Genomic DNA, 26,427 nt, shown 5'->3' with positions numbered 1-26,427 from the left:
TTTTTCTGCAAACCTCCCCTTCAATTATAAATACCGTCCCCTACACAATTATAATTCCCCTGCAGCCCCACCCCCTCCTATCAATTTTAATTCTCCCCTGACCACCATCACTCCCTCCAGCTCCGGCTAGTAAACAACAGCCCATTACCAGGAAAAACGAGGAGTGCAGTGAGGGGAGGGGAGTCAGGGTGGCCAGAGATTCGACCATTCATGTCCCACCTCCCAGGGCTGTCTTAATGAGTGGGCACACCTGGGCACCCCAGCTGCATGGGGGGTCCACGCACTTTGCCCAAAGCAGCTGATCCCTGAGGCTATGCTGCCCCCCAAAATTGGGAGCCCCATGGTGGCACTGAGAGTGATGAATAAACAGGGGAGGCAGGCTGGCAGAGGTGCGCCATGCTGTGCAGAACAATACCTATTATTTTACAGCCAGTGGGGAGGGGCAGGGCCGGAGCGCCAGTGATGCTCTGATCCCACCCCATGCTGACCAAATTTAACACACCTGCTCCTCATTCACACCTGAGACTTTGTAACACTAACGAGTCACGTGACAATGGGGAGGGAAAATGGCTAATTGGGCTCAATTTGGACATTTTAACTAAGGGGTGTACTCACTTTTGTTGGCAGCAGTTTAGGCATCATTGGCTGTGTGTTGAGGGGACAGCAAATTTACAGTGTTATACAAGCTGTACACTCACTACTTGAAGCATTGTAGCAAAGTGTCATTTCTTCAGTGTTGTCACATGAAAAGATGTAATAAAATATTTAGAAAAATGTGAGGGGTGTACTCACTTTTGTGAGATACTGTGTATATATATATATACAGTATATTCCTACTAGATGGTGTCACACCCTGTTATCCAGGGTGTCACCTGGATGTGGTCCACACCCCAGATAGCAACACCACTGTGAACACAGCTAAGAACTGCACATGCACCAGGATTTACATGATTGTGTCATCTCTAAGCTACTGTAGGTGTTAAAGTAACTTTCAAATTATGTGCTATTGTGAATGGATTTGATACCATGTGCTGTCAATTACAGTTACTCTATCCAATAGTATGCTCTTTATCTTACTGCTTTCTGATCTGTGTGTGCGCTGGGATGCCAATGTACAATTTTAGACAGCGTCTACCAAACATAAAAACATTAAATACAATAAACTATGCTATGAGAACTTATATATACTGAACGTTAGTAGTAATTCTATAAAAGGTCATATATATTCTTGGTTTAGCTGAATTTTAAAATCGAGGAGAGGTTATATTTTTATCTGCAATTTTTAGGTTCTAAAAAAGTCCTGAGATTGCGATTAGACCACATAATATATTTTTTAAGCTTGCGCAACCAGATAAGATAATACTGGCCATGGGTAATTTCTGCTTTCATGTCTGCTCAGTCTGGGTTCCATCATGTGTTGACGTAGATTGCTCGCTAGCTCAACTTTTATGAATAATTCTGTTTTCCTTCCCTGCTTTCAATGCAGTGTAATGTTTTAGTTAACACAAAATCTTTATTTTATCTACAGCTCAAAGACTGGGAAAGAGTTTGGAAACCCAACTGGAAAGGTCCATCAGCTGACCCTCATACAGTAGAAACTCATAGGGCTTCCAAGTTTCATCACTAGGCCACAGCCATGAATTTCCTACGTAGACGTCTCTCTGACAGCAGCTTTGTGGCCAACCTTCCCAATGGCTACATGATGGACCTTCAACGACCAGACAATTCCACAAGTTCCCCGGTGTCCCCGGCCATGGAGAGAAAACAGCAGCAACCATCGCAGGTTCCATCTTCTACTTCTGCACCAGGTTCCAGCCTCTTCAGTTCTTTCACCAATGCAGTAAAGCAGACCACACAGGCTGCTGCAGGCCTGGTAGAGCAGACCGGACCTCCGCCACCTCCTCTGGTCCTGAAACCCAAGATTCTCCTGGTGATTGATGATGCGCACACAGATTGGTAAGAAGATCAACCTGTTTGGAATCATTCTGAGAATAGATTATATGGCCATATGATAAATAAAAGATCTACCTAATTAGGGTTGTACCGATACCACTTTTTTAAGACCGAGTACAAGTACCGATACTTTTTTTCAAGTACTCAGCAATACCGATTACTGATACTTTTTTAATGTCATGTGACTGTGACATGTGTCACTTGTATGCAGCATTTTACAATTTTATTTTTTACAATTTTTTTCTTTATAATTTTTTACAATTTTATATATATGTATATGTTTTTTTTTTACAATGCTTTTTTTTTGGGGGGGGGGGAGTAGACGTGTCAGTGTTTTTTTTATTTTACTTTTTATTTTTATTTTTTACAATTCAACTTTGAAATATTTATTAAAATGTATTCTTTTTTTTTTCTTCTTTGGTGAGATATCAGGGGTCTAAACAGAACCCTGATATCTCCCCTTTGAGACAGGGAAAGGGACTGGGGACACAGATTTCCCAGTCCCATTCTCTGCAGCCTCAGCTGCACTGAAGATGAAGGGGCAGGAGACAGCGGCACAGTTTACGATGCTAAGTTATGAATGGACTGAGTCTGTGATCCTGAAAGATCTGGGACATGGGGGGGACCGGAGGAGGACACAGAGAGCTGGGGAGGATGCAGGGGGACCTGGAGGATGATACAGAGGGCTAACCTTAGGACTAAACAGATCGGGACCCAGAGGATGACACAGAGAGTGGGGGAGGATGCAGGGGCACCCGGAGGAGGAGCACAAAGGGGGACCCAGAAGACGAAACGGATTGGGACCTGGAGGAGGACATGGGGAGCACAGAGGGGGACATCTGGGGGTGATTTGGGCGGGGAGTTACAAGCACCGATCATCCTGACAACCACAGGAGGGAGAAGGGGAGAACAGCTGTTAGAAAAACTATACAGGGATATTGATGCTTGTAACTCCCCCCCTCCCCCACTGCACTGAGTATCTCTGAGGCTGCCCAAGTATCGGGTCAAGCATTGGAGCATTTGCACGAGTACAAGTACTTGTGCAAATGCTCTATATCGGCATGGATACTGATACTAGTAGCGTTGCAACTCACATAACCCTAAACCAGTGGCAGTCAATTTCAAAATTATAGAGGGCCTCAAGTGCAGCCCCCAAACCTCAAGAAGGCTGCACAATAGCAGCACATTGTCGCACCTCAACACCCAAAAATGTTGGTCCTGCTGCATTTTTTTGCTGTGTATCGCAATGCACACTGAAGAAGTTGCAGTTCAACAACCCCAGCATTGGGGTTATTCATCAATGAGTGCAATAATAACCTCTAACATTCGTGTTAGTGGATACATTGATAACCCCCAGCATTGGTGTCAGTGGATGCAATAATAGTCCCCATCATTGGTGTCAGTGAATGTAATAATATCCCCCATAAGTAATGTCAGTGGACCCAATAGATGTCCCCAACATTGATGTCAGTGGATGCAATAATAACGCCCAGCATTGGTGGCATTGGTGGCAGTGGACACAATAATAGCCTTAAGCGTAGTTGTCAGTGAAAGCAATAATTACCCTTAACATTGATGTCAGTGGACCAAATAATAGCCGCCAGCATTTGTGTCATTGGATACAATAATAGCCCCCTGCACTGAAAGTTAGCCCCATCCCCCGATTGGTGATCACTTACCTATCACACCTCCAGTGCCATTCTCTCTCTTCACAGGTTGGGACATTACTTGCACTGTGAGTGGAGGTAACTCCAATACTGTACAGTCTCTCTTTCAGTGTTGGGTACTGGAACACAGAGTGCATTCCAGAGCCCTGCACCCTGCTGCCATTCTGCTTTCTATATATTACAAAATGTCTATGAAATCTAAAAGATAAAACTGTACCGAATTGTGTGGCAATTGCAGCAAACCGGATTGCACGAAACTTCTTACCCAAAAAAGAGCAGGAGCTTCTCTGGGAGACAAGCTTTCTGTGATGCTCTTTGCTACAATAGCTGTGTGATTCTGTCGCTTGGCAAGCATGGCAAAACCGCATTGCGTTTGAGATTCCATTAAAAATTAATAGCACCTAAACATGACTGTTGTGCTTTGCCACGATTACAGTGCCATTTGGAATCGCAAGGATTCCGCCCTTGATCCCAAATCACCAGATGCGAACAGGGCCTTTAAAATCAATTACAGAGATCAGTTCCAGAACATTCTCCTTGTAGTAGTTACAATCAATAGATTATGTTTTTATACATCAATTATCAGCTTTGTACCATTCATATATAAAGCCGGACCGGGTACACATGAACCCACCTTCTGATAAGGTGAAATCAAACCATGGGTGATAATGGAGGAATCGTCAGGTAACAGCGGTGGACCCTCCTTAAATCTAGGTGTGCCGTGCACTGACCTCCTGATCCTCCTGTGTGTTCCAGCAGCAGCTGCAGTCGGCGGTAGGAGGAAATTTAGAGTTCACAGCACTGCAGGAGAAGGGTGGAACGATCATGAAGGACCCAGAAGGGGGACGATCAGTTTTACGGGGGGAGAAGTGCAGATATTGGAAGCAGTTGTCCTGAGTGTTTTCTTGCAGCAGGGAAAAGGTGGTGGATGGGAGAGGAGGAGAAGCCGCTGGGCTTCAGGGGGAGCCACAGGAAGATTTGTTTCACAAATGAGGCCGGCCTTTCTGCTCGTCAGGTGCCTGGGCCCCACTTATAAACTGATGGGGCCTGGGCACCTGAACAGGAGGGCTGGCTATACTGCCGTATCAGCGGCCCTGAGCTCCAGAGCCCTAAACCAATATATTCGATTTATGACTAGGCACAGGTAGGTTGTATTGTAACATATGCAAAACTTTGACTTCCACATACATTGCATACAGTATCACACAACTATCTCTTAACCAAAAAGTCAGCACCCCACTTCCCTCTTTTTGGTCTGATGAGAAGGCCTTCAAAAAAATGTAATGTTTCATCCAACCTGTAAATTGTTGAATTTGATATTTTGAAAAGCCAGTATAAAAAATGATGATAAAAAAAATACTTGTGAGTTTTACCAATGGCTTTTTTATCTTTGATTCCTCATGGTCTGTGTAACTGAGGGTGTGCTTTGCCCAGGTCTTTTTTTCAGCAGGAACTAGAGGGAACTCAGTTCCACCACCTCTGGCTCAGGTCTTCTGCTCCCTGCTCACCACTACCACTTGGTAACACTGAAGTCCAGCTTCTGAGTTTATAAGTATTAGCTTATCTCTCACAGGTCAGACCTCCTGCGCTGATCCCACTGAGTGCTGGACAGGGAAAAGGGAGATACAGAACAGGTGCCCGGGGTTTAGTGCAGTCATGGGCAGGAGAGGGTGCGTGGTAGGCTGCACCCTCTGTGGTCTCCATTTTTTCCCTGGTGACCAGTTGTTGATGCTCCTACTGCATGATCTCCCTTGCAAGTGACTGTAGTATAGTATAGTATGCTGGGAGGTAATACAGCCGCATAGGTGCTTCAGCTTAACCTCCCTGGCAGTAATGCCGAGTCTGGCTCGGGTTGGGATTTTAGTAACCCCAAGCCAGATTCGGGATCGCATCGCTGGACACAGGGAGAAGTTACTTACCTTGTCCCCTGGATCCAGCGATGTCCCTGCGCTGTGTGATCGAGCTGTCCTCCGCTCGATTTACACAGTGCCCGAATGCCGCTGAGCTCCGTTCCCTGCGACGTTACGGCACACGGGAGCGGAGATCGGTGCCAAATTCAAAAAAGTAAAAACACACAAAACACACAGTACTGTAATCTTACAGATTACAGTACTGTATAAAAAAATTACACACCCCCTTTGTCCCTAGTGGTATGCCCAGTGCCCTGCATGCACTTTTATATTATAAATACTGTTTTTTCTGCCTGGAATTTGGAGATTGTCCATAGCAACCAAAAAGTGTCCCTTTATGTCAAAAGTGATTTTAGACCAGCTAGAAAACAGCGATAATAAATTATAATCACATGCAGAATTGAGCGATAGCGATTTGTGGGGAAATTCGTCATCAAACACTAAATCTAATGACAGCGACAATTCTGCAAATGAGCACATTTCTGTGTTTTTGGATTTGATTACATTATTTGAATAATTTTTATTATTATTTATTATATTATAAACTTTATCATACCCGGGATGTCCGCTAGACTCTGGTTTGAACAGATTTAAGAGCGTTATTCCTAAGAATTACAGGACTACAATATAAAACGCAAAATTTCCATGCAAAATAATTGTACTGCTTTCAGCACCTAAAACCAGAACTAATCATACCACCAGGGAGGTTAAAGTGGTTGTAAACCCTTACAACCAACTTTGACCTACAGGTAAGCCTAGATTAAGGCTTACCTGTAGGTCCAAGAAATATCTCCTAAACCTATACAGTTTAGGAGATATTTACCCGAAGACAGCCACCGCTCTCTACGGCGCATGCGCCGTAGACAGAGGTGCGCAGGCGCACTGGGGCAGGCCGCAGATCGCGGCAATATGCCACGAGTGTTGGCTCCCATGCACATGCGCGGGAGTGTCGTCATCGCGCCTCCAGCGAATCACAGCGCCGGAGCCGCGAGACCCGGAAGTCGTTCCGGGATCCATGGCAGCGGCGAAGAGGAAGACTGAGGACCGCTTCGGGGGCTTCGTTCTCAGGTAAGTTATTCATAATGAGCTAGTATGCTATGCATACTAGCTCATTATGCCTTTGCCTTACAGGGTGTGCTTTTAAAAAAAAAAAATTGCCTTTACTTCCTCTTTAATATTGCAACTAAGGTAAAACATATGACAGATGGTGGAGCTTATAAGGAGAGGGAGAAGATGAGGGCAGTGGAGGGAGGAGTTGTATGCAGAGGGAAGAGCTACTATTTGATGCAATTTGGCAGGTATGTGAGTGTGGCGGGCATGGTTGAGTTCCTACACCTTTTCTCTGAGGAAAAAAGCCCTGCCTTTGCCTATATACTTTTTGCTAGGCCCAGGGCACTAACTGTGCCACTAGAACCTAAGGAGTCTTATGTGAGTGTCTGCAATATGCACACTTTTGCTCTGTGCTACAATTCTATATGTAGATATTCAAAGTGCTGCACATAGCCAGGGTCAATGGCCATTGTGGAGAAGGAGGAGAGACACGTCTTTTGCTCTGTCCCTCACTGGCACTCTGTTGTACTCTTGTGTGGAACGCTGAATGGCTGCATGTGGAAACATAGTACAGAGTATTTCCCCGTATGTTCGATGGGAGCTTTTTGTTGGAAATTCTGACCGTGTGTAGGCTCCATCGGACATTTTCCATCGGAATTTCCATTGCAAAAAATTTGAGATCTGGTTCTCAAATTTTCCGACAACAAAATCCGTTGTTGGAAATTCCAATCATGTATACACAATTCCGACAGACAAAGTTCCACGCATGCTCAGAATCAAGCGGAAGAGCAGCACTGGTTATTGAATTAATTTTTCTCGGCTCGTTGTACGTGTTGTACGCCACCGCGTTCTTGGCGTTCGCAATTTCCGACCAACTTTGTGGGACCGTGTGTATGCAAGACAAAAAAAAAAATCCATGGATTTTGTTGTCGGAATGTCCGATCAATGTCCGATCGTGTGTACGCGCCATTAGAGTGCACACATTGTGGTGAATCACATAGGACTCCATAGGTCCCAGTGGCACAGAGGGCACAGAAAGAATGAAAATATAGCGGCATAGCCAGGGTAAAAATGGAAGGCCTAAGGAGGCCTAAGGATGAAATTTCGAAAATGAAAAAAGAGTTACTCTATGTTATTGTTATCTGATTTAGGAAAAAAATTACTTTAATACCACTTTAAAGTGTGAGCATGCTAATGTGGCCTCAGTATTATCATATGTCAAGCATACCTTAAAGCAAATCTGCAGAATAGAATCCTAAAAGAAGCCCCCCCCGGTAAAGTAAAGAATAAATAGTATACTCACCTGTCTCACTGCCCATGCAGTCAATCATCACTCACTTTATTGTTGGCTGCATCCACCACTTCTGGGTGTGTCCCCTACTCAGCGATGTGGTTTAACCTGCCAACCCCTATGTTACTATTGTATCCTGTAGTGGTGTAAGGGCCAGGACAATGAACCAGAGAATGCAGAGGGGGGGCCAGGCCTCCAACCCTCCTGGAAATGTTGGATGCTAAAAATTCTTTGGGTGCCATAGTTTTCCAAGGAGATTGGCTGGGCATGTGGCAGAATAGGTTTACTATATTTATTATATTTTTTTTAAATATTATAATTCTTTTCTTTACATGATACTTTTCGCTTTTATCCTAGTGCCATTTTAAGTGCTATTTATTTAGCTTTAAAGCCAGTGCATCTTTTCAAACCATAGTTCTTTATAACATAGTCAGTGCAATGAATTCAGGTGTTATGGAAGATCTTAGCACTAGAGGGCAGCATTGTAATAGATAATATTTTAGCGTTCGCTGGCGCGATCAAGTTTTCAGTCAATCAGTATGGTCAGGATTTAATAAAATGCAAATCTAGAAGACTACAGCAAATCTACATACTAACGGATTAAAACGTTGATTTATGTTAAATAAGCTTAAATAATATAGGAACATTTTTTATCCTGTAATTCTTCTAATTTGAATGAGCCATGCTTATTTTGGAATCAAATCCCCCTTCCTGAACAGGTGCCCATCTTTTACGTCTGATGTGAGGCTCTTTAAGGGTTTTGCTGCCAGGGCTGTTTTTGTTTTTCGCACACATTAAAAAAAAGTTGTGCCTGAAGATTGGTTAAAATCCCCAATCATTCAATATTTTATATAATATATATTACCCAGTTTTTGTAAAATATAAAAGATGAGGTTACGTCGAGTAATTAAATACTCAAGCCCCAAATTTTTTGTGTGTCTGGGAAATGACATCAAACTTCAGTATCCAAAACTGCCCATAGGAGACACTTTAAAAGCCCCTACAGATCATTGGTTTAGAGGTAGGCAAGCCATAGTTGATGCCATTTTCTTTTCCAGCCTTTGGTTGGGGGAGCGTGGGGGTGTGGGGATCCATCCCTGCTGGGAGAACACAGTGATTATTGCTAGTGGCTTTAGCCACTGGCAATAATCACATGTAAACAGCTGACATGCTGGTTGTATCTAAGTCAATAGATGGATCAACATGGGTACAATCAGCATGCCCATAGATGGTTCGAATCTCAGCCGGTACCTGCTGAACCAGTTGAGAATAAACCATTTATAGCCCTTTTTAACCATGAAAACTCACTCTAGAATTAATGCTCTGGCTCCACCGCTTGTCTTCTGCATTCCAATGAAGCTAATGCAGATCGTTCTTTATTACCTTCTTCCCCAGCAACAGCAAAGAGGGAAAGTGACAGCAGAAACCAGAAGTGACAAAACCTCCGTCACTTTAGGATTCTTACTAGAAGTTCTTACTAGGAGCAATGTATAGAGGATCTGTAGAAGTGACTGGGTGGCTATACAGTCGCTGGATCACGTTCATCTGAAAGCCCACAGTTGACTTGCCAGGTTTATACACTGTAGCAGCCAGGAGTATGTGTAAAATCCTGCTCTACCACCAACATAGGAAAAAGTATTCAAACCCCTTGACAGTTTCCACATTTTGTCATGTTACAACCAAGATTGTAAATGTGTTTTATTGGGATTTTATGTAACAGATCAACACAAAGTGGCACATAATTGTGAGTTGGAGGGAAAATGATAAATGGTTTTAAATCTTTTTTACAAATAAATATCTGAAAAGTGTGGCATGCATTTGTATTCTGCCCCCTTTACTCTGATACCCCTAACTAAATTCTAGTGGAACCAGAAGTCACCTAATTAGTACATAGAGTCCACCTTTGTGTAATTTAATTTAAGTATAAATATAGCTGTTCTGCGAAGCCCTCAGAAGTTTGTTAGAGAACCTTAGTGAACAAACAGAATCATAAAGGCCAAGGAACACACCAGACAGGTCAGGGATAAAGTTGTGGAGAAGTTTAAAGCAGAATTAGGTTATAAAAAAATATCGCAAGCTTTGAACATCTCACGGAGCACTGTTCAATCCATCATCCGGAAATGGAAAGAGTATGGCACAACTGCAAACCTGCGAAGACATGACCATCCACCTAAACTGACAGGCCAGGCAAGAAAAGCATTGAATCAGAGAAGCAGCCAAGAGGTCCATGGTAACACAGCTCAGGTGGGAGAATCTGTTCACAGGACAACTATTAGTCGTGCACTCCACAAATTAGGCCTTTATGGAAGAGTGGCAAAAAGAAAGCCATAAGAAGTCCCATTTGCATTTTGCGAGTTACCATGTGGGGAACACAGCAAACATGTGGAAGAAGGTGCTCCGGTCAGATGAGACCAAAATTAAACTTTTTGGCCAAAAAGCAAAACACTATGTGTGGTAGAAAACTAACATTGCACATCACCCTGAATAAACCATCCCCACTGTGAAACATGGTGGTGGCAGCATCATGTTGTGGGGATGCATCAGGGGGGAAGCTGGTAAGAGTTGATGGGAAGATGAATGGAGCCAAATACAGGGAAATCTTAGAAGAAGCCAGAGCTACAATGGAATGGTTTAGATCAAAGCATAGTCAGTCATGTGTTAGAATGACCCAGTCAAAGGCCAGACCTAAATCCAATTGAGAATATGTGGTAAGACTTGAAAATTGCTGTTTGCAGATGCTTTCCATCCAATTTGACAGAGCTTGAGATATTTTGCAAAGAAGAATGTGCAAATATTTTACTCTCTAGATCTGCAAAGCTGGTAGAGACATCCCCATAAGGACTTGAACCTGTAATTGCAGTAAAAGGTGGTTCAGGGGGGCTGAATACAAATGCATGGCACACTTTTCAGATATTTATTTGTAAAACAAATTGAAAAACATTTATTTTTTTCCTTCCACTTCACAATTATTTGCCACTTTGTGTTGGTCTATCACATAAAATCCCAATAGTTTTGTTGTTGAAACATGACAAAATGTGGAAAATTTCAAGGGGTATGAATACTTTTCAAGGCACTGTACATAGGTACCAGTAACAGGGTTAAATAGTTGTACTATATGGCTACTTAAATGTTTATAATGCTTTACATACTCCGCCTCTAAGTTATTGCACATTTTTAAATACTAATGTATAGCAAAACAATTGTAAAAAAAAAAAAAACACCAATGTGTTTAAAGTGGACCAGACAATGACTTTACAAATCTGAATGAATACATGCTTCACATGTCACAATACAATGTATATCTGTGCCATGTTTCAGAAATGCTCCAACTTTTATTTCTGAGTTCCAGTTCAGTGACTTTGCATAGGCCAAGATGATCATAAGTCTGCTGCAGGGAGCATTTCCTCAGTCTCCTCTTTGGAGTGTTACACTGGCAAGTTGTACTTGGCTGACACTTGACATGACAAAATATATCTACTTTATATCAACCCCAATAAGTGTTAGGCCTTTCCAATAAACATGGATATTCTGTGTTCTAATGAAAGGCTTTGAATTTGATACATTGGGGGATATTTACTAAATCTGGTGCACACAGAATCTGTTGCAGGTATGCATAGTAACCAATCAGCTTCTATGTTTTATTATCAAAGCTTAATTTAAGAAGCTGGAGTTATAAGCTGATTGGTTAGTATGCACAGCTGCTCGGATTCTGTGTGCACCAGTTTTACTAAATCTCCCCTATTGTGCCATAAATGTGATATTTGATTCACTTTAAAACCCAATTGACCTCAGTTTAATGCCCTTTTCACACAGAGCAGACTCTGTCAAGCTGATCCGCCTGCTCAGCTGGTGATCTGTCCTCTGATTACCGCTGAGCAGGCGGATGACAGGTCCATGCTCTGATGCAAAGCAGACACAGACACAGCCCACTGTTCTCTATGGGGCAGTCGGATAGAAACAAACTGCCTGTCAATTTCCATCTGATCTAATACGCTAGATGGATGGGGAACAGATCCCTATCCGTATGTTTTTGGTGGATCGGATGCAGGCGGGTGCAATCGGACACATAGCCATTTATATCCACCTCCCCATAGAGAACAATGGGTGATCTGATTGGGACCACCTGAAAAACGGACAAGCGGACCCGATCAGTTTTGAAAGGAACCCTAATCAGCCTTAAAATAGTGGTACAAGGTCTAATGCCACATACACTATCAGATTTTCTGCTGATTTTTTCCTTCAGATTTACCAAAACCATATAGTGCAAGGGCCTGTCTGATTGAATACAAATTGAAACTCCTAAGGTTTGACCTCATATTATATGGTTTTGGTAAATCTGAAGGAAAAAATCAGCGGAAAATCTGATAGTGTGTATGGGGCTTTACAGTTTGTTTTCTTTAAAAAACAGCCACAGCCTGAGTATTGAAGCCTGACCTCTGCCAACATGCTGCAGAGACGGTCCCTTACCGCAGAAGTCCAAAATGCCCCCCAGCTGAGTCAGAGCCCGATCTCTCCAATCAGCAAAGTGCATGTTTGGAGCGACCCAAACTCAGCAGGGAATGTATTGGACTTCTGCAGAGACACCACTGCTTCCACACAGAGAGCAAAGATCCTTCTCTGCAACAAGGTGGCAGGGGATAGGCCTCATTTAGGCTTTAAGGCCCCTTTCACACGGGTGCCTCCGTATAGCAGGATCGCTCCACTGAGCCCTGCGGAACAAGCAGATGACAGGTCCTTCACTGTGCAGAGCAGACACGGACACAGTCCCGCTCTCCTCTTTTGATCCTATCTGATCTGCCAGACAGATGGAAAATAAGACCGCCATCCGCCTGTTTTTGGTGGACAGGATTGGATCACGGACATCCGCCATTCTATAGAGGAGACTGCAGGGTCCAATCAGAACACCTGAAAAACTGACAGGAGGACCTGATTGGACAGCTGCCGGACAAGGGCCCTTACTGTATTTTTGAAACATCCTTTGTTTGCTGATACTGACCAAGGTAAGCTTCTGTAACTGCGCCAAAACCTGTGACTTTTGCCAAGGCCGCCTCTCTGGCTGCGAAAAGTCGTCCCTTTTTTGGATGTGAAATTTGAAATAAGCTCCTCTCACGTTTTACAATTGTAACAGATAATGTGGAGATCTAGGATTAGGATTTGTTTGTGATGTAAACAACACTGCTCGGTGATCTTTAGCAACCACAGATGAGAAGAAAGGCTGAATCTGTTATGAACGGTGTCGCTATGCAATGCCTCTGACCTACAGAGCGGCCGAGATGGCTGCAGAACATTCTTCCATCTTTGCTCGCCATCTCCCAGGCACTGCGCCTCTCGCTGATGTCTGACACCCTTTATCTGCACACAAAGCCCTCATACAGTAGGGCCTTGTCCCCCCGGATCCTCCGGCTGCTGATACCGGGGGGATGCTCGCAGTGGGTGACACTCTTCTCTGTCCCCGGTCATTATTGCAATGCAGACATCAGCCAGACGTGTTGTATCTCCGAATCGTTCCCACAAACGGGGCTTGGTGAGGCGGCCGGACATGATCTACATACACAGCAGTCTCCACACTGAGGGATCATACAATCCCCGGCCAAAAAAAGTCCATGTACAAAAGGAAAAGAATCTTATTTATTCCCATGGGGGATTTTCTTTTTTGTTAGTTGCACCAGAGCGAAATCCATCTCATGTACCACAGACATCTCCATTCAGGGATTTTATATGAAAAAACATTTGATTTAAAGGAAATACACGTTTTTGTGTTTTCCTTCTAATTATATGCGGGAATGTGACCAGCTTAAAGCTGAAGTTCAGGCAGATATAAAAAACAAATAGTTTTATATGATCATTCATACATCATTAAAGTGATATAAAAGGATTCTTTAAAAAAAAAAAAAAAATTATAATAATAATAAACATGTCATACTTAACTGCTCTGCGCAGTGATTTTGCACAGAACAGCCCCAGTCCTCCTCTTCTCGGGTCCCTCTTGGCCCCTCCCTCCTGCAGAGTGCTTCCAGCAGCTTGCAATGGGGGCACCCAAGCAGGCTTGTTCCTGAGCCACAGCGTGTCCATTTATACACAGAACCACCACTTGGCCCTGCCCCCTCTCTTCTCATTGGCTCACTGGCTGTGATTGACAGCAGCTGCTGTCTCAGCCAATGAGGAGGGAGAGTCCTTGGAGAGCTGAGTCTCTTCACATCGCTGGATCGAGATGGGGCTCAGGTAAGTATTAGGGGGGAGCTGCTGCACAAAGGTTTTTTACCTTCATGCATAAAATGCATGAAGGTAAAAGACCTTGAGCCTTTAGAACTACTTTAAAGAAGAGCTCCAGGCTCTGTCTGAAACACTGTAGCTGCTGACTTTTATTATTAGGACACTTACCTGTCCACGAATCCAGCGTTGTGTTCACTCGAGCCATTTTTTTCAATCAGCTCTCAGGTGCAGCCACCATTTTGAGTAAGGAAAGCTGGCAGTGAAGCCTTGCGGCTTTACAGCTGATTTCCCTACTGTGCAGGCATGAAGCATGCTGCGCTTTGTGAATGGCCGGGTGGCAGGAAGTGGGAGCAAGCAGCTTGCTTTGGGGCACCCGAGCCGAATCACAGCTCCCTGTGTCCATTCAGACACAGAGCTCAGACCTGGCCCCGCCCCCTCTCTCCCCTCATTGCCTAGCTGACTTTGATTGGCAGCGCCACTGTCGTGTCTCAGCCTCAGGAAGGATAACCTCAGATGGCTGAAACACTTGTGGACATCGCTGGACAGAGAGGGACTTCAGGTAAGTATTGGGGGGGGGGGGGGGGGTTGAGTGGGGCTGCTGCACACAGAAGGCTTTTTATCTTAATGCATAGAATGTATTAAGATAAAAAAAACCTTCTGCCTTTACAACCCCTTTAACTTCCCTGGCGGTATTTCCGAGTGTGGCTCCGGGTTAAATTTCAGTACTATTAGCGGTAACCCCGAGCCACATTGCATCTCAGGATCCTGGTACAGTGTACTTACCTTGTCCCCAGGATCCTGCGATGTCACCCTGCTGTGTCTGCGGGCTCTGTCCTCCGCCTGATGCTCTGTGTTCCAGGCTCCATTCCCTGCGAGCGTTGGGACGTATGGGGGCGGAGCCCAGAAGCAAATTCAAAAAGTACACAAAACATAACATGTACAGTACACTGTCATCTTACAGATTACATTAATGTAGCAAATCATTTCACATCCCTTTTGTCCCTAGTGGTTTGTCCAATGTCCTGCCTGCACTTATATATTATATATATACTGTTCTTTCTGCCTGGAAACTTGAGATTGTCCATGGCAACCAAAAAGTGTTCCTCAAAAGCTGGTCAAAAGCGGTTTTGGACCAGCTAGAAAACAGCAATGGTAAATTAGAACACTTGCAGAATTGACCAATAGTGAATCATGAGGATATTAATTTTATTATTATTATTTTTTATAATTATTTATAGTTATTTATTATATTAGAATTTATGATTTTGCGTTTCAAACTTTATCATACCCGGGACATCTACTAGACTCTTGTTTGGACAGATTTAACATAGTTCCACCCAAAAATTTAACTTTTGCTCATTTATCTTCTCACCCCCTCTGGTGCCACAATTGGCACCTTTAGGGGAGAAGGGGGGCAGGGGTGTACCTAGGGTCTCCAGCACCCTTGGCGAGAATCTGTATCGGCGCCCCCCCCCCCCCCCCCCCCGGCACCCCCTTTCATTAAAGAGTTAGAATTTCAGTTGTTTGTTTTTATACATCAATTTCCTTTAATTTTTAATTTTCTGCATACTCACCGTATCACCATGAATGCAGCACCCACTGTATCGCCGTGAATGCAGCACCCACCGTATCGCCATGAATGCAACCGACCTAATGCCATTCAAGGGGGCATGTCAGCAGCTGTTCTGTGTACAGGTGGGAGCAGAATTAAGTTTTTCTCTCCCTTTAGGAAGCAATGTTAATGGGAAGGAATGGCTGCCACTCAAGCTGGGAGGAGATGCGTCAGCAGCTATTCACATGTGGATTGATGGGCAGATCTTTCCCATTATCATTGCTAGTAGGGATAACTTTTTTGAGTGGGCAAGGAAATGGAGCTGGAACTTACAGGGGTTCTATACCACTTGGAATTGAATCTTTTACAGAACGGGTACATATTGGGAGAATTGTGAGGATCAGAGAAGCCCTTTACAGTTTTTAGTGGCAACAGCTCTTGACCATTAGCTGCCATGCATCACTTCAAGACTCCAGCTGCCTCGGTGATAAAAAAAAATCCTACCTGCCTCACTTGCCACACTGCTGACAGGGAATGATTTCCCAATCCCTGTCCCAGATAAGTCCCACTTCCAGATCCGGCGCGGTGACTCAGGGCGAAGAGTGGAGGAGATGGTGGTGGGTTACAGATACAAGCATGGGTGGCACTCCAGGAGGCAGAGCAGCCTTCACGCATGAGCTGCCCACGTTCAAGGACTGGCCAGCCCTGCCGCAGGCCACAGCACATGACCACCACATCTGCCCAATCACAGGGCTCAACATGGCGGCCGAATTGCATTCACAGGGGACACAGGAGTTAATTGAAATTTAGAGAAGTGACATACAAACTGGTGCAGGATTTCGATTTGCGCCCCCCCCCCCCCCCCGCGCTCCTGGCAGGTGCCGGTCTTGCTGACCCCTTGGTATGCCCCATGCAGGGCTCCCTGCTCCTCTCCCTGTGGCAGGGCCAGTAAGAGAGAGGAGCGGGGCCTCACGCATGCACAATAGGATTCCCGGCATGAAGCCGTAAAGCTACACTGCCGGGTACCCTTATCCGCAATGATGGCGGCAGCACCCGACAGCTGATGGAAACATCAGCTGCAATGCCGACATTGCTGGACTCCAGGACAGGTAAGTGTCCTATTGTTAAAAGCCAGCGCTGCAGTATGTGTAGCTTCTGGCTTTTAATTATTTTTTTTTTTGCTGAAACACCTCTTTAAGTGTTATTACTAAGAATTACAGGCCTTCAATATAAAACGCCAAAACTATGCAAAACAATGTATCACTTTGAGATTTAAAAATCTGACATTATCATACCACCAGGGAGGATAAAGCATATCTATGGTCAAAATGTAAAATCATATATTCATCTCCACATTGTATTTCAATTATTTCTAGCTTACCCCTATTAATCTGAATGACTTTGGAGTTTCTAAACAAACTTTGTGAAGATCCCCATGCATTTACTTCCTTGAATTCTGTGGCCTGTAGTTACTATGCTCTGTGGGTAGCACTGCTGTGCCACATATTTCATGGGGTCTGCCTTCTGAATTACAGAGGTGCTGAGAGGATGGGTTTCAGGGGGCGGAGTCAGTACAAGAATCACAGTTTGCAGGCAGCAAGGTACCATGGGATATGTAGTCCTCAGAAATTGAATAAATACAGCAGAGGGGAAGCTGCAAAGCATGCAGGGAATCCAGGAAGTTGTGGAAAGAGATGGCCAACAGACAGGCAGTTCTCATAACAGGAAAGGAGAGTTTTCTTTTTGTAAGTAAGGTTACTGTATATTGGATTTTTAATTACATCCAATATTTTTACTGTTATTACAATGCTGATGTTAGAGTAAAAGTGTACGCATGTATATGAATATAGAACTCTTAGCCTATTCCCTATTGAAAAGGATAAACACTAACTATAGATTTACTTATACCATAAATATTTTTAATGAATCTTTTATTGAATGTTTATCTTTGTTAAAGGTATGTCTATGTCTAGAAATTGTTTATTTTTGCTTCTCTTATTCCAATGCGAGGTTATCATCAGAGACCAAAAGTATAACTAAAGGCAAAAATGTTTTTCTAGTTTTGTGGAGAGGGAATTAGAACCCCTGTCAGGTTTTCTTGCTGTCTGTGCACCCATTAGGGATATTCACCTTTTTTATTTATCCTGTTTACCATTATCATTCAGAAAGAAAGTGAAAGAAAATCCCAAATTCTGGGTTGTTAGCAGAACAGGCATGGAGGGAAAAACCTTCCAATTATTTCTGTTGACTGTTTTGGCTATGAGAAAGGAAGCAAAGTGAAATCCTCCCAATGGGGACACAATCACAAAAAAAAAACCTGAATGGGATTATTTATTTATTTATTTTTTAAAAAGCTGCCACCTTTCCACTTAGCTGATCCCCTAATATCAAATCAATCCTTCTTTGTATCGATGTATCGGTGAAGGTTCTCATTTATCCAGGCCATGGTATATCTAGTACATTTTTTTTTTATTCTCCATGTACCAAATATAATATGACTTTCACATATTCAACATTCATATACCTTAAATCTCCAGAAATACTCTCCCCATCCCTCCACCTCTTTTTTATTTACCACTTGCTCCCATCTCCTCCCTCCTATTCCCTGATCGTTATCTTAACCTCCCTGGCGGTATGCTTCAGTCTGCAATTAGGTGCTGAAAGTGGTACAATTATTTTGCATGGAAATCTGGCTTTTATTTTGTAGTCCTGTAATTCTTAGGAATAACGCTCTTAAATCTGTTCAATCCAGAGTCTAGCAGACATCCCGGGTATGATAAAGTTTATAATATAATAAAGAATAATAAAAATTATTCAATAATGTAATCAAATCCAAAAACACTGAAAAATTTACACTTTTTGGTTGCTATGGACAATCTCCAAATTCCAGGCAGTAAAAAACAGTATTTATAATATAAAAGTGCATGCAGGGCACTGCACAGACCACTAGGGACAAAGGGGGTGTGTATTTTTTAATACAGCACTGTAATCTGTAAGATTACAGTGCTGTGTGTGTTTTGTGTGTTTTTACTTTTTTGAATTTGCCGCCGTTCTCCGCTCCCGTGCACCGTAACGCCGCAGGGAACGGAGCTCGGCGGCATTCGGCACTGTGAATTGAGCGGAGGACAGCTCGATCACACAGCACGGCGGACATCGCTGGATCCAGGGGACAAGGTTAGTAACTCTCCCTGGGCCCTTCCCTGCATCGAGCGAAGCCATCCCGAGTCTGGCTCTGGGTTACCGCTCCTATCAGTATTTTCATACCCCGAGCCAGACTCGGGATTACCGCTAGGGGGGTTAAAGAGGAAGTAAACCCCGATGGGTTTTACTTCCTTTCTTTTACCCTGCAAAGTAAATGCATAATGTGCTAGTTTGCGTCGCATACTAGCACATTATGTGACACTTACCTGCAAAACGAAGCCCACGCCGTCCCAGCTGTTGGCTGCATTCATCTTTGCCCCTCTTCCTTCTGGGGGCCACTGACTCAGGCTCTGTGACTAGCTGAAGCCACGTGACGCCACTTGTGCACATGTGTGCGGGAGCCACCGGTCATGGCACTCGCTCGTGAAGAAACAACATGGGTGGGCCAAAGTCCAGTGTTCCAGGAGGTGGGGAGAGTCACTGTGGGGCACAAGGCAGGATCTTATGTCGCACCTGGGGCGGGCTGGTTGCTATGGTGACACTATGGTGAACCAATAGGAGTTCTAAAACGCGTCACCATAGAAAACAGCTCACCCCAGGTGCAACATCACATCCTGCCATGTTTGCCACAGTGCCTCTCCCCACCTCCTGGAACATTGGACTTGGTTTCACAGTTTGCAGGCAGCAAGGTACCATGGGATATGTAGTCCTCAGAAATTGAATAAATACAGCAGAGGGGAAGCTGCAAAGCATGCAGGGAATCCAGGAAGTTGTGGAAAGAGATGGCCAACAGACAGGCAGTTCTCAGACAGTAAAAGTGTACGCATGTATATGAATATAGAACTCTTAGCCTATTCCCTATTGAAAAGGATAAACACTAACTATAGATTTACTTATACCATAAATATTTTTAATGAATCTTTTATTGAATGTTTATCTTTGTTAAAGGTATGTCTATGTCTAGAAATTGTTTATTTTTGCTTCTCTTATTCCAATGCGAGGTTATCATCAGAGACCAAAAGTATAACTAAAGGCAAAAATGTTTTTCTAGTTTTGTGGAGAGGGAATTAGAACCCCTGTCAGGTTTTCTTGCTGTCTGTGCACCCATTAGGGATATTCACCTTTTTTATTTATCCTGTTTACCATTATCATTCAGAAAGAAAGTGAAAGAAAATCCCAAATTCTGGGTTGTTAGCAGAACAGGCATGGAGGGAAAAACCTTCCAATTATTTCTGTTGACTGTTTTGGCTATGAGAAAGGAAGCAAAGTGAAATCCTCCCAATGGGGACACAATCACAAAAAAAAAACCTGAATGGGATTATTTATTTATTTATTTTTTAAAAAGCTGCCACCTTTCCACTTAGCTGATCCCCTAATATCAAATCAATCCTTCTTTGTATCGATGTATCGGTGAAGGTTCTCATTTATCCAGGCCATGGTATATCTAGTACATTTTTTTTTTATTCTCCATGTACCAAATATAATATGACTTTCACATATTCAACATTCATATACCTTAAATCTCCAGAAATACTCTCCCCATCCCTCCACCTCTTTTTTATTTACCACTTGCTCCCATCTCCTCCCTCCTATTCCCTGATCGTTATCTTAACCTCCCTGGCGGTATGCTTCAGTCTGCAATTAGGTGCTGAAAGTGGTACAATTATTTTGCATGGAAATCTGGCTTTTATTTTGTAGTCCTGTAATTCTTAGGAATAACGCTCTTAAATCTGTTCAATCCAGAGTCTAGCAGACATCCCGGGTATGATAAAGTTTATAATATAATAAAGAATAATAAAAATTATTCAATAATGTAATCAAATCCAAAAACACTGAAAAATTTACACTTTTTGGTTGCTATGGACAATCTCCAAATTCCAGGCAGTAAAAAACAGTATTTATAATATAAAAGTGCATGCAGGGCACTGCACAGACCACTAGGGACAAAGGGGGTGTGTATTTTTTAATACAGCACTGTAATCTGTAAGATTACAGTGCTGTGTGTGTTTTGTGTGTTTTTACTTTTTTGAATTTGAGACCACTACTCCAGTGAACACCTTCTTCCAGGTCCATTGCTGAGCAGCCAGTCTGATGCATTCTGAACATAGAGGGCCAGCCATTCTGCATTCTTGTGTTATGCAGTTTTTTTCTTTTATTTCCCTTCTCTCTCTCTAGCAGCACATACTCACCATTCATTTTTCCCCCTGCTGTTCTATCCAGGAAATAAGGAGCATAGGTAAATGTATACTCTAGACCAGGGCCTCCAAACTGGTGCTTTACTTGCTTTTGACCAGCCCTTGGGGCACTATTCCATCTACTGACACCAACAATGGGGAATCATTCTTGTTACTTACACCAACAATGGGGCACTATTCCTCCAACTGACACCATCAAGGGCACAATACCTTCCTTTGACACCAACGATGGGGCATTAGTCCTCCCAATGACATCAAAGATATGGTATTGTTTACTCCCACTGGACACCTGCACATTTTCTACTCCCAATGGCCCTACTCCGGTCCCCCTAAAGTCTGAAGGACAGTAAACTGGCCCTTTGTTTAGAAAGTTTGGAGACCCCTGCTCTAAACTGACCATAGACAGTTTCAGGAGCCATAAATGACAATCCAGTAACTGGGGAAAGAAAAAGCAATTGGGTAAGAATTTCTAATCTGCTTGATTGTGGTGTACCCTGGGAATGCTCTTATGGGACTTCCAAGTGCTGTGCCCTAGACATTGCATTATTATGCAATCTGGTTAAAAATCCTAGCCCACTGACCCCAATTCGCCTAAATCCAGAATTTACAGTGGACCAAACCGCCACGTTCTTGGCAGGAATCTGGCCCACCACTGATATTCGTGCAAACCAATTATTTTCGGATGGCACCTTCCTTCCCTTGTCGAACCTGCCCACACATAGGACAGGCCAGTCATTCCCGCGATGGACCTACTTCCAGATCCGGCACTTTCTAACCTCCCCACACTCCCTCCATGATTATTCCAGACAAACCAAGCCATTTGAAAACATTTGTGCAAAAGCGGAACCACAAAGACACATAATATCTGAAAAATCGTCTCTCCTCTTCGCAAGCCACAATCCAAAATCCAACATAGCTTCCCTCAGCTGGGAAAGAGACCTAGCACTGACTCTCACCGAAGAAGAACGGGAAACCATCCATACCCACATTCATAAGGGGTCGATTAACATATCTGCGCAGGAAAATGGGTTCAAGATACTTACCAAGTGGTACAAAACCCCTACCAAACTGCACAAAATCTCCCCTGACATACCATCCACGTGCTGGAGATGTTCTGAGGGGGAAGGTACCATGCTCCACATCTGGTGGTCCTGCCCCCTTATCCAACCCTTTTGGAAAGAAATCCATTGCCTAGTCACAAAAATCACTACCCACCACTTAGAATATTTGCCCGTACAAATGTTACTATATCACACAACTATTCCTACCAGACAATACCTTCGATCTCTAACCCTTCATCTAATAAACGTGGCAAAAATGTGCATCCCTCCACTCTGGAAATCGACCAAACCGCCCACCATAGCGGACTGGATCCACCGTGTATCAAGAGTGGCGGAAATGGAAGAACTGTTCCATCAGTCACATGACACTCCTACCAAATATTGGAAAACATGGTCGTGCTGGCGCCACTTCAATACCTCAGAAGAATGTGAGCTCCTACTAGGTTAACTCCTAACAACCTTATCAGACCCCAACTCAGGGAACTCCCCCCCCCCCTCTATCCCATATCGTCAGTGTCACATTTCCCACACGCCTAACACAAACAGCAGTATAGCCTACCAAGATCCATGGCCTTCACTGCTATCGCTTCCTCTATCAAATCTCTTACCCTGTCTCCAGGAACCAACCACCGCCCTACATATCTTTGAACGTAGAAAACGGCAAAGTACACGAACCACAGCGGACCCCAATCCAGGCACAGCGATTGCCTAACCCCAATTTGTACTGCAACCACACAACTATCCCTAGGAAAACAACAGGGCTGCCCCTGCAACCTTTAGGCAAGCAATTGCTCCCACCCTACATCCAAAGGTTAACTTAACACCCTATACAAAGTTTCACGGTTACTTCTCTGTGCTCGTTACCCCGTTGTACTTTTCCCAACGAATCCTGAAGATACAAACCCTGCATTGTTGGACAAGCAAAGGCCTAAATGGGCTCATATGATATGATTTTTGTGTTATATTATTAGGTAACAACTGTTCTTCTTTGTATTGTATCAGTTGAATGCTTCACTACCATACGTTCTGTATTGTAATGCTTCAATATACTTCAATAAACCTTGTTGGAAAAAAATAAAAAATAAAAAATCCTACTATAATTTAATTGTCCATTTATGCAAACCGAAGCCCCCATAGCTAAGTACCCCCATAGTAATCGGACACATCTTATTTCTAGTAATAATTTTCTCTTATTGACTCTGAGGGTTTGTAAGACTTAGGCCCCTTTCACACGGGCGGACCGTATGTCCATTTTTCATCCATCCATTTTCGGATGAAAAACGGACATACATTTATCCCTATGAGATAGCGGACATCCAATGACATCAGTCTCCGCTATGCTCCAAAACTGATGACGGAGGAAAACCCTATTTTTCCATCCATCTGCGGATCGGACGAAAACGGACAGACAGAGATCTGACCGGTCAGTTTCTGCACAGTGTACAGTTATCCACTGGCTCAGTGGGGATCAATGGAGCGATCCCCGCTGAGCAAGCGGATGTCCAAAAATGTATCCTCCCGGGATCCGCCCGTGTGAAAGGGATCTAACCCACAAACCTGGGTGCTGACGATTGCTGTCATCAGGAAGTATGTGTTGTCTTATTAGTTTGGCATTGTCTCAATGCTAAGTTGCAATCAAGAACATGATAGAAGTTAGGGCTGGGCCCTTTACATCAAAACATAACACAGATGATATTTTCAATTGCTTTGTTACAATGTCAGTTTTTTTATCTGGCAGAACCAAGAATTAATATGTACATTCTAGAGGAAAACAGTCCAGACCTTTTAGCAAAGTGAGTGATAGTTTTATGGAAGAAAACATTTTCTCTTGGCTTTTCCCATTAGTGTTATTTCTTACTTTAAAAGACAGCCAGCTGCAGAGTTTAAAGGCTGGCATGATGGGGAGAAGGAAACAAGCTGTCACATTTGCCCCGCCATTATCCTAACATTTGATGTAGAGGCACGTTGTGGAATATAAACTGGTCCCTTTAAACCTGCGGTTACATAACAACATTTCTCTGTAATCTATCACCGCGCTGGCAAGTTACATGACTTCAACAGGACAAGGAAGCCAGGCTAATGTTTATCTGTCGTTTCCTTCCCGCCAGGGCCAAGTATTTCAGAAGCAAGAAAGTGAACAAGGATTATGAAATTCGGGTGGAGCAGGTGAGTGTTGCTCCGATCACAAGCAGCTGCACTAATTTGCTCAGACACTTGACGAGAGATGTGTAAAACACACCAAGTTCATTTATAAGAAACGTTTATACAAGTAATAGTACACAAATATTAAAGCCCAACCCCACCCAAACTTTTGTGGGTTCAGAAGGACTAGTGTCCCTGTGGGTATGTGCAGCATGATGAGGCGGGTAGAGTCCAAGTGCAGTAACAGGGATAGATTGTAACAGAAGTCCAGCAATACACAACAGACCCAGCAGGAAGGCAACACAACTGGGAACACTCACAGGTTATAACAGCGATGAGACAGTTGTTCGCAGACTCAGTGGGGCCAACAGCATCTGTCATGAGGAGTGGAATATGGTCTGGCCGGTCCGTACCCAAATGGGGAGGCTTTCAGGAAGGATGGTGTGTTTGTGCACTTTCCCTGCTCCATCAGAACTTTTCTCTAATGCTGCGCACTATCCTTGACAAACAGGTATTCTGTCGGTACACTGCCACTCTCAAGAATGTGCGCCAAACCTGAGAGCCAGGGTCTTCATTTGACTCTGCCTGACCTAAGATGGCCGCTAAAGCCACATGAGATGCCAGCATCCAATTAGATAGCTGCCTTCCAGTGACTGAGAAAACCATAGAGGAACTAGTTTCCCCTCCACTTTCTCCCTCATCTGCATTCTTGCTGCTGACGAGCACCACCCGCAGTGGAGAAAATAGACTGCACCTGCCTACATCCCAATTTTCTGTAAAGGGGTTACTGGGACATGGAGCAATGAGAAGTTTCTCCAAAGGGGCAAAGCTAGATACAACAGCTTTTTACGTAAAGTGATGAAAGGTTAGAAATAAGATGAGCAAATTTGCAAGCTCATGAACAGTTTTGTGAATCTTGCTTAAAGTTCGTCAACTTTGTGGTGAATACCATTGAAATCTGTAGGGGGGTAAACTTGTTATTCAATTCTAGCTATTTGTACTGTAGCAATGACCCCTGAAAGAACTGCTGGATTTGTATTGGGTTCTTCTACCTTCCTACTAGTGAACTGCCCTCAGTGACTGGCAGAATAAATATTAATAACTCAATACATTGTATTTTCTCACTCTGTCTACTGATGAACACTCAACAGAAGCAGACAAAAGCATTGTCCTTGGGCTTAAACTGGAGATTGATGGGTCAATTTTTTTCATTCAACCAGTCAGTTGAGCGAAAAAAAACTGACCGATTCCCCCAACCACACATTCAAGGTGGATGGGGGATTCCTTGCTGCTGTGTCTTTGTATTCTGACAGCGGGGAGATTTCCCTGACGTCAGAATACACTGATCAGCACTGCAGGCTATAGTCTGCACTACTAATCAAAAGGAAATTTTCCAGCAGAGTGGTTGTACATAAGTTGACCGGTAGATTGACTTCTTTACAGCCGCAATGCCCATACATTGATCAAAATTCGTCTGGTCCCCACTGAACCTGACAAATTTGATTCATATATGGACAGCTTTAGAAGAAACCAATCAAACCCAGATAACATAGACAAAGCTCAAACTGACTACAGCCTAGCGTCAAACACTAAGATGAGATTAGACACACTTGAAGGAGAAGTACAAACAAAGCTTGTTCTGCACTTCTGTGACCCATTTTCAGTAGACAGTGGGCTGAAGCCCGCTGTTGGCTGATGTCACAGAGACGGTACAGGCTCGGGAAAGATTGCGACCATATGGTTGGGATCCATCCACATGTCTTGATTGGTACCCGGCTCAGCCTTTCAGCAAGCCGGGTCAATGCTGCTCCCGCCCCCACCCCCTCCACAGCCCGGGGGGAGGGGGGGGGGTGCAGAGCAGAGTCACCAGCTCTCAGCTCTGAGAACCAAGTGATCATAAGGTTCTCAGCCTTAGAGCCGGCGGGGGAAAAAGGCAGCATCGGACCTATAGAAAAAATAAAAGCAATTGGGACTTTATATGAGCCGTGACCATCCAGTACACAAGACTCCATCCCCGATATTTGATAAAGAAAAGGGAAAGGGGCAAAAATAGGCAGTGGGACTTTATATGAAACAACATACTTGGGGTAAATTAATTCAATCAATATAATATATTAAATTACTAATGTATTGGAAACACATCAAGAGGTAGTACAGTGGGTATATTAATAATAATAAAATATATAATATACAGAATTACATAGTATAATTATCACATAACACAATAGAATTCATGATACGATGATATTATT

General features: G+C 43.6%; 1 protein-coding gene across 2 annotated transcripts in view; it reads left to right on the top strand.

Annotated features, from left to right (window-relative positions):
- The window catches only part of SYN3 (synapsin III), a 600,616-nt gene that overhangs the window by 148,255 nt on the left and 425,934 nt on the right, over nucleotides 1-26,427 (top strand). For both annotated transcript variants that reach the window (XM_077469161.1, XM_077469162.1), the window contains exons 2-3: nucleotides 1,529-1,956; nucleotides 24,142-24,199. In XM_077469161.1, coding sequence (XP_077325287.1) covers nucleotides 1,637-1,956; nucleotides 24,142-24,199 — 378 coding nt within the window. In that variant the 5' untranslated portion in view covers nucleotides 1,529-1,636. The remainder of the gene's footprint in view (nucleotides 1-1,528; nucleotides 1,957-24,141; nucleotides 24,200-26,427) is intronic.

The sequence above is a fragment of the Lithobates pipiens genome, unplaced genomic scaffold (assembly GCF_037356315.1).
Source record: "Lithobates pipiens isolate NorthernLeopardFrog02 unplaced genomic scaffold, aLitPip1_a1.2 Scaffold_8, whole genome shotgun sequence".
NCBI classification, from domain to species: domain Eukaryota; kingdom Metazoa; phylum Chordata; class Amphibia; order Anura; family Ranidae; genus Lithobates; species Lithobates pipiens.
This window is presented reverse-complemented; position numbering and strand designations above follow the sequence as displayed.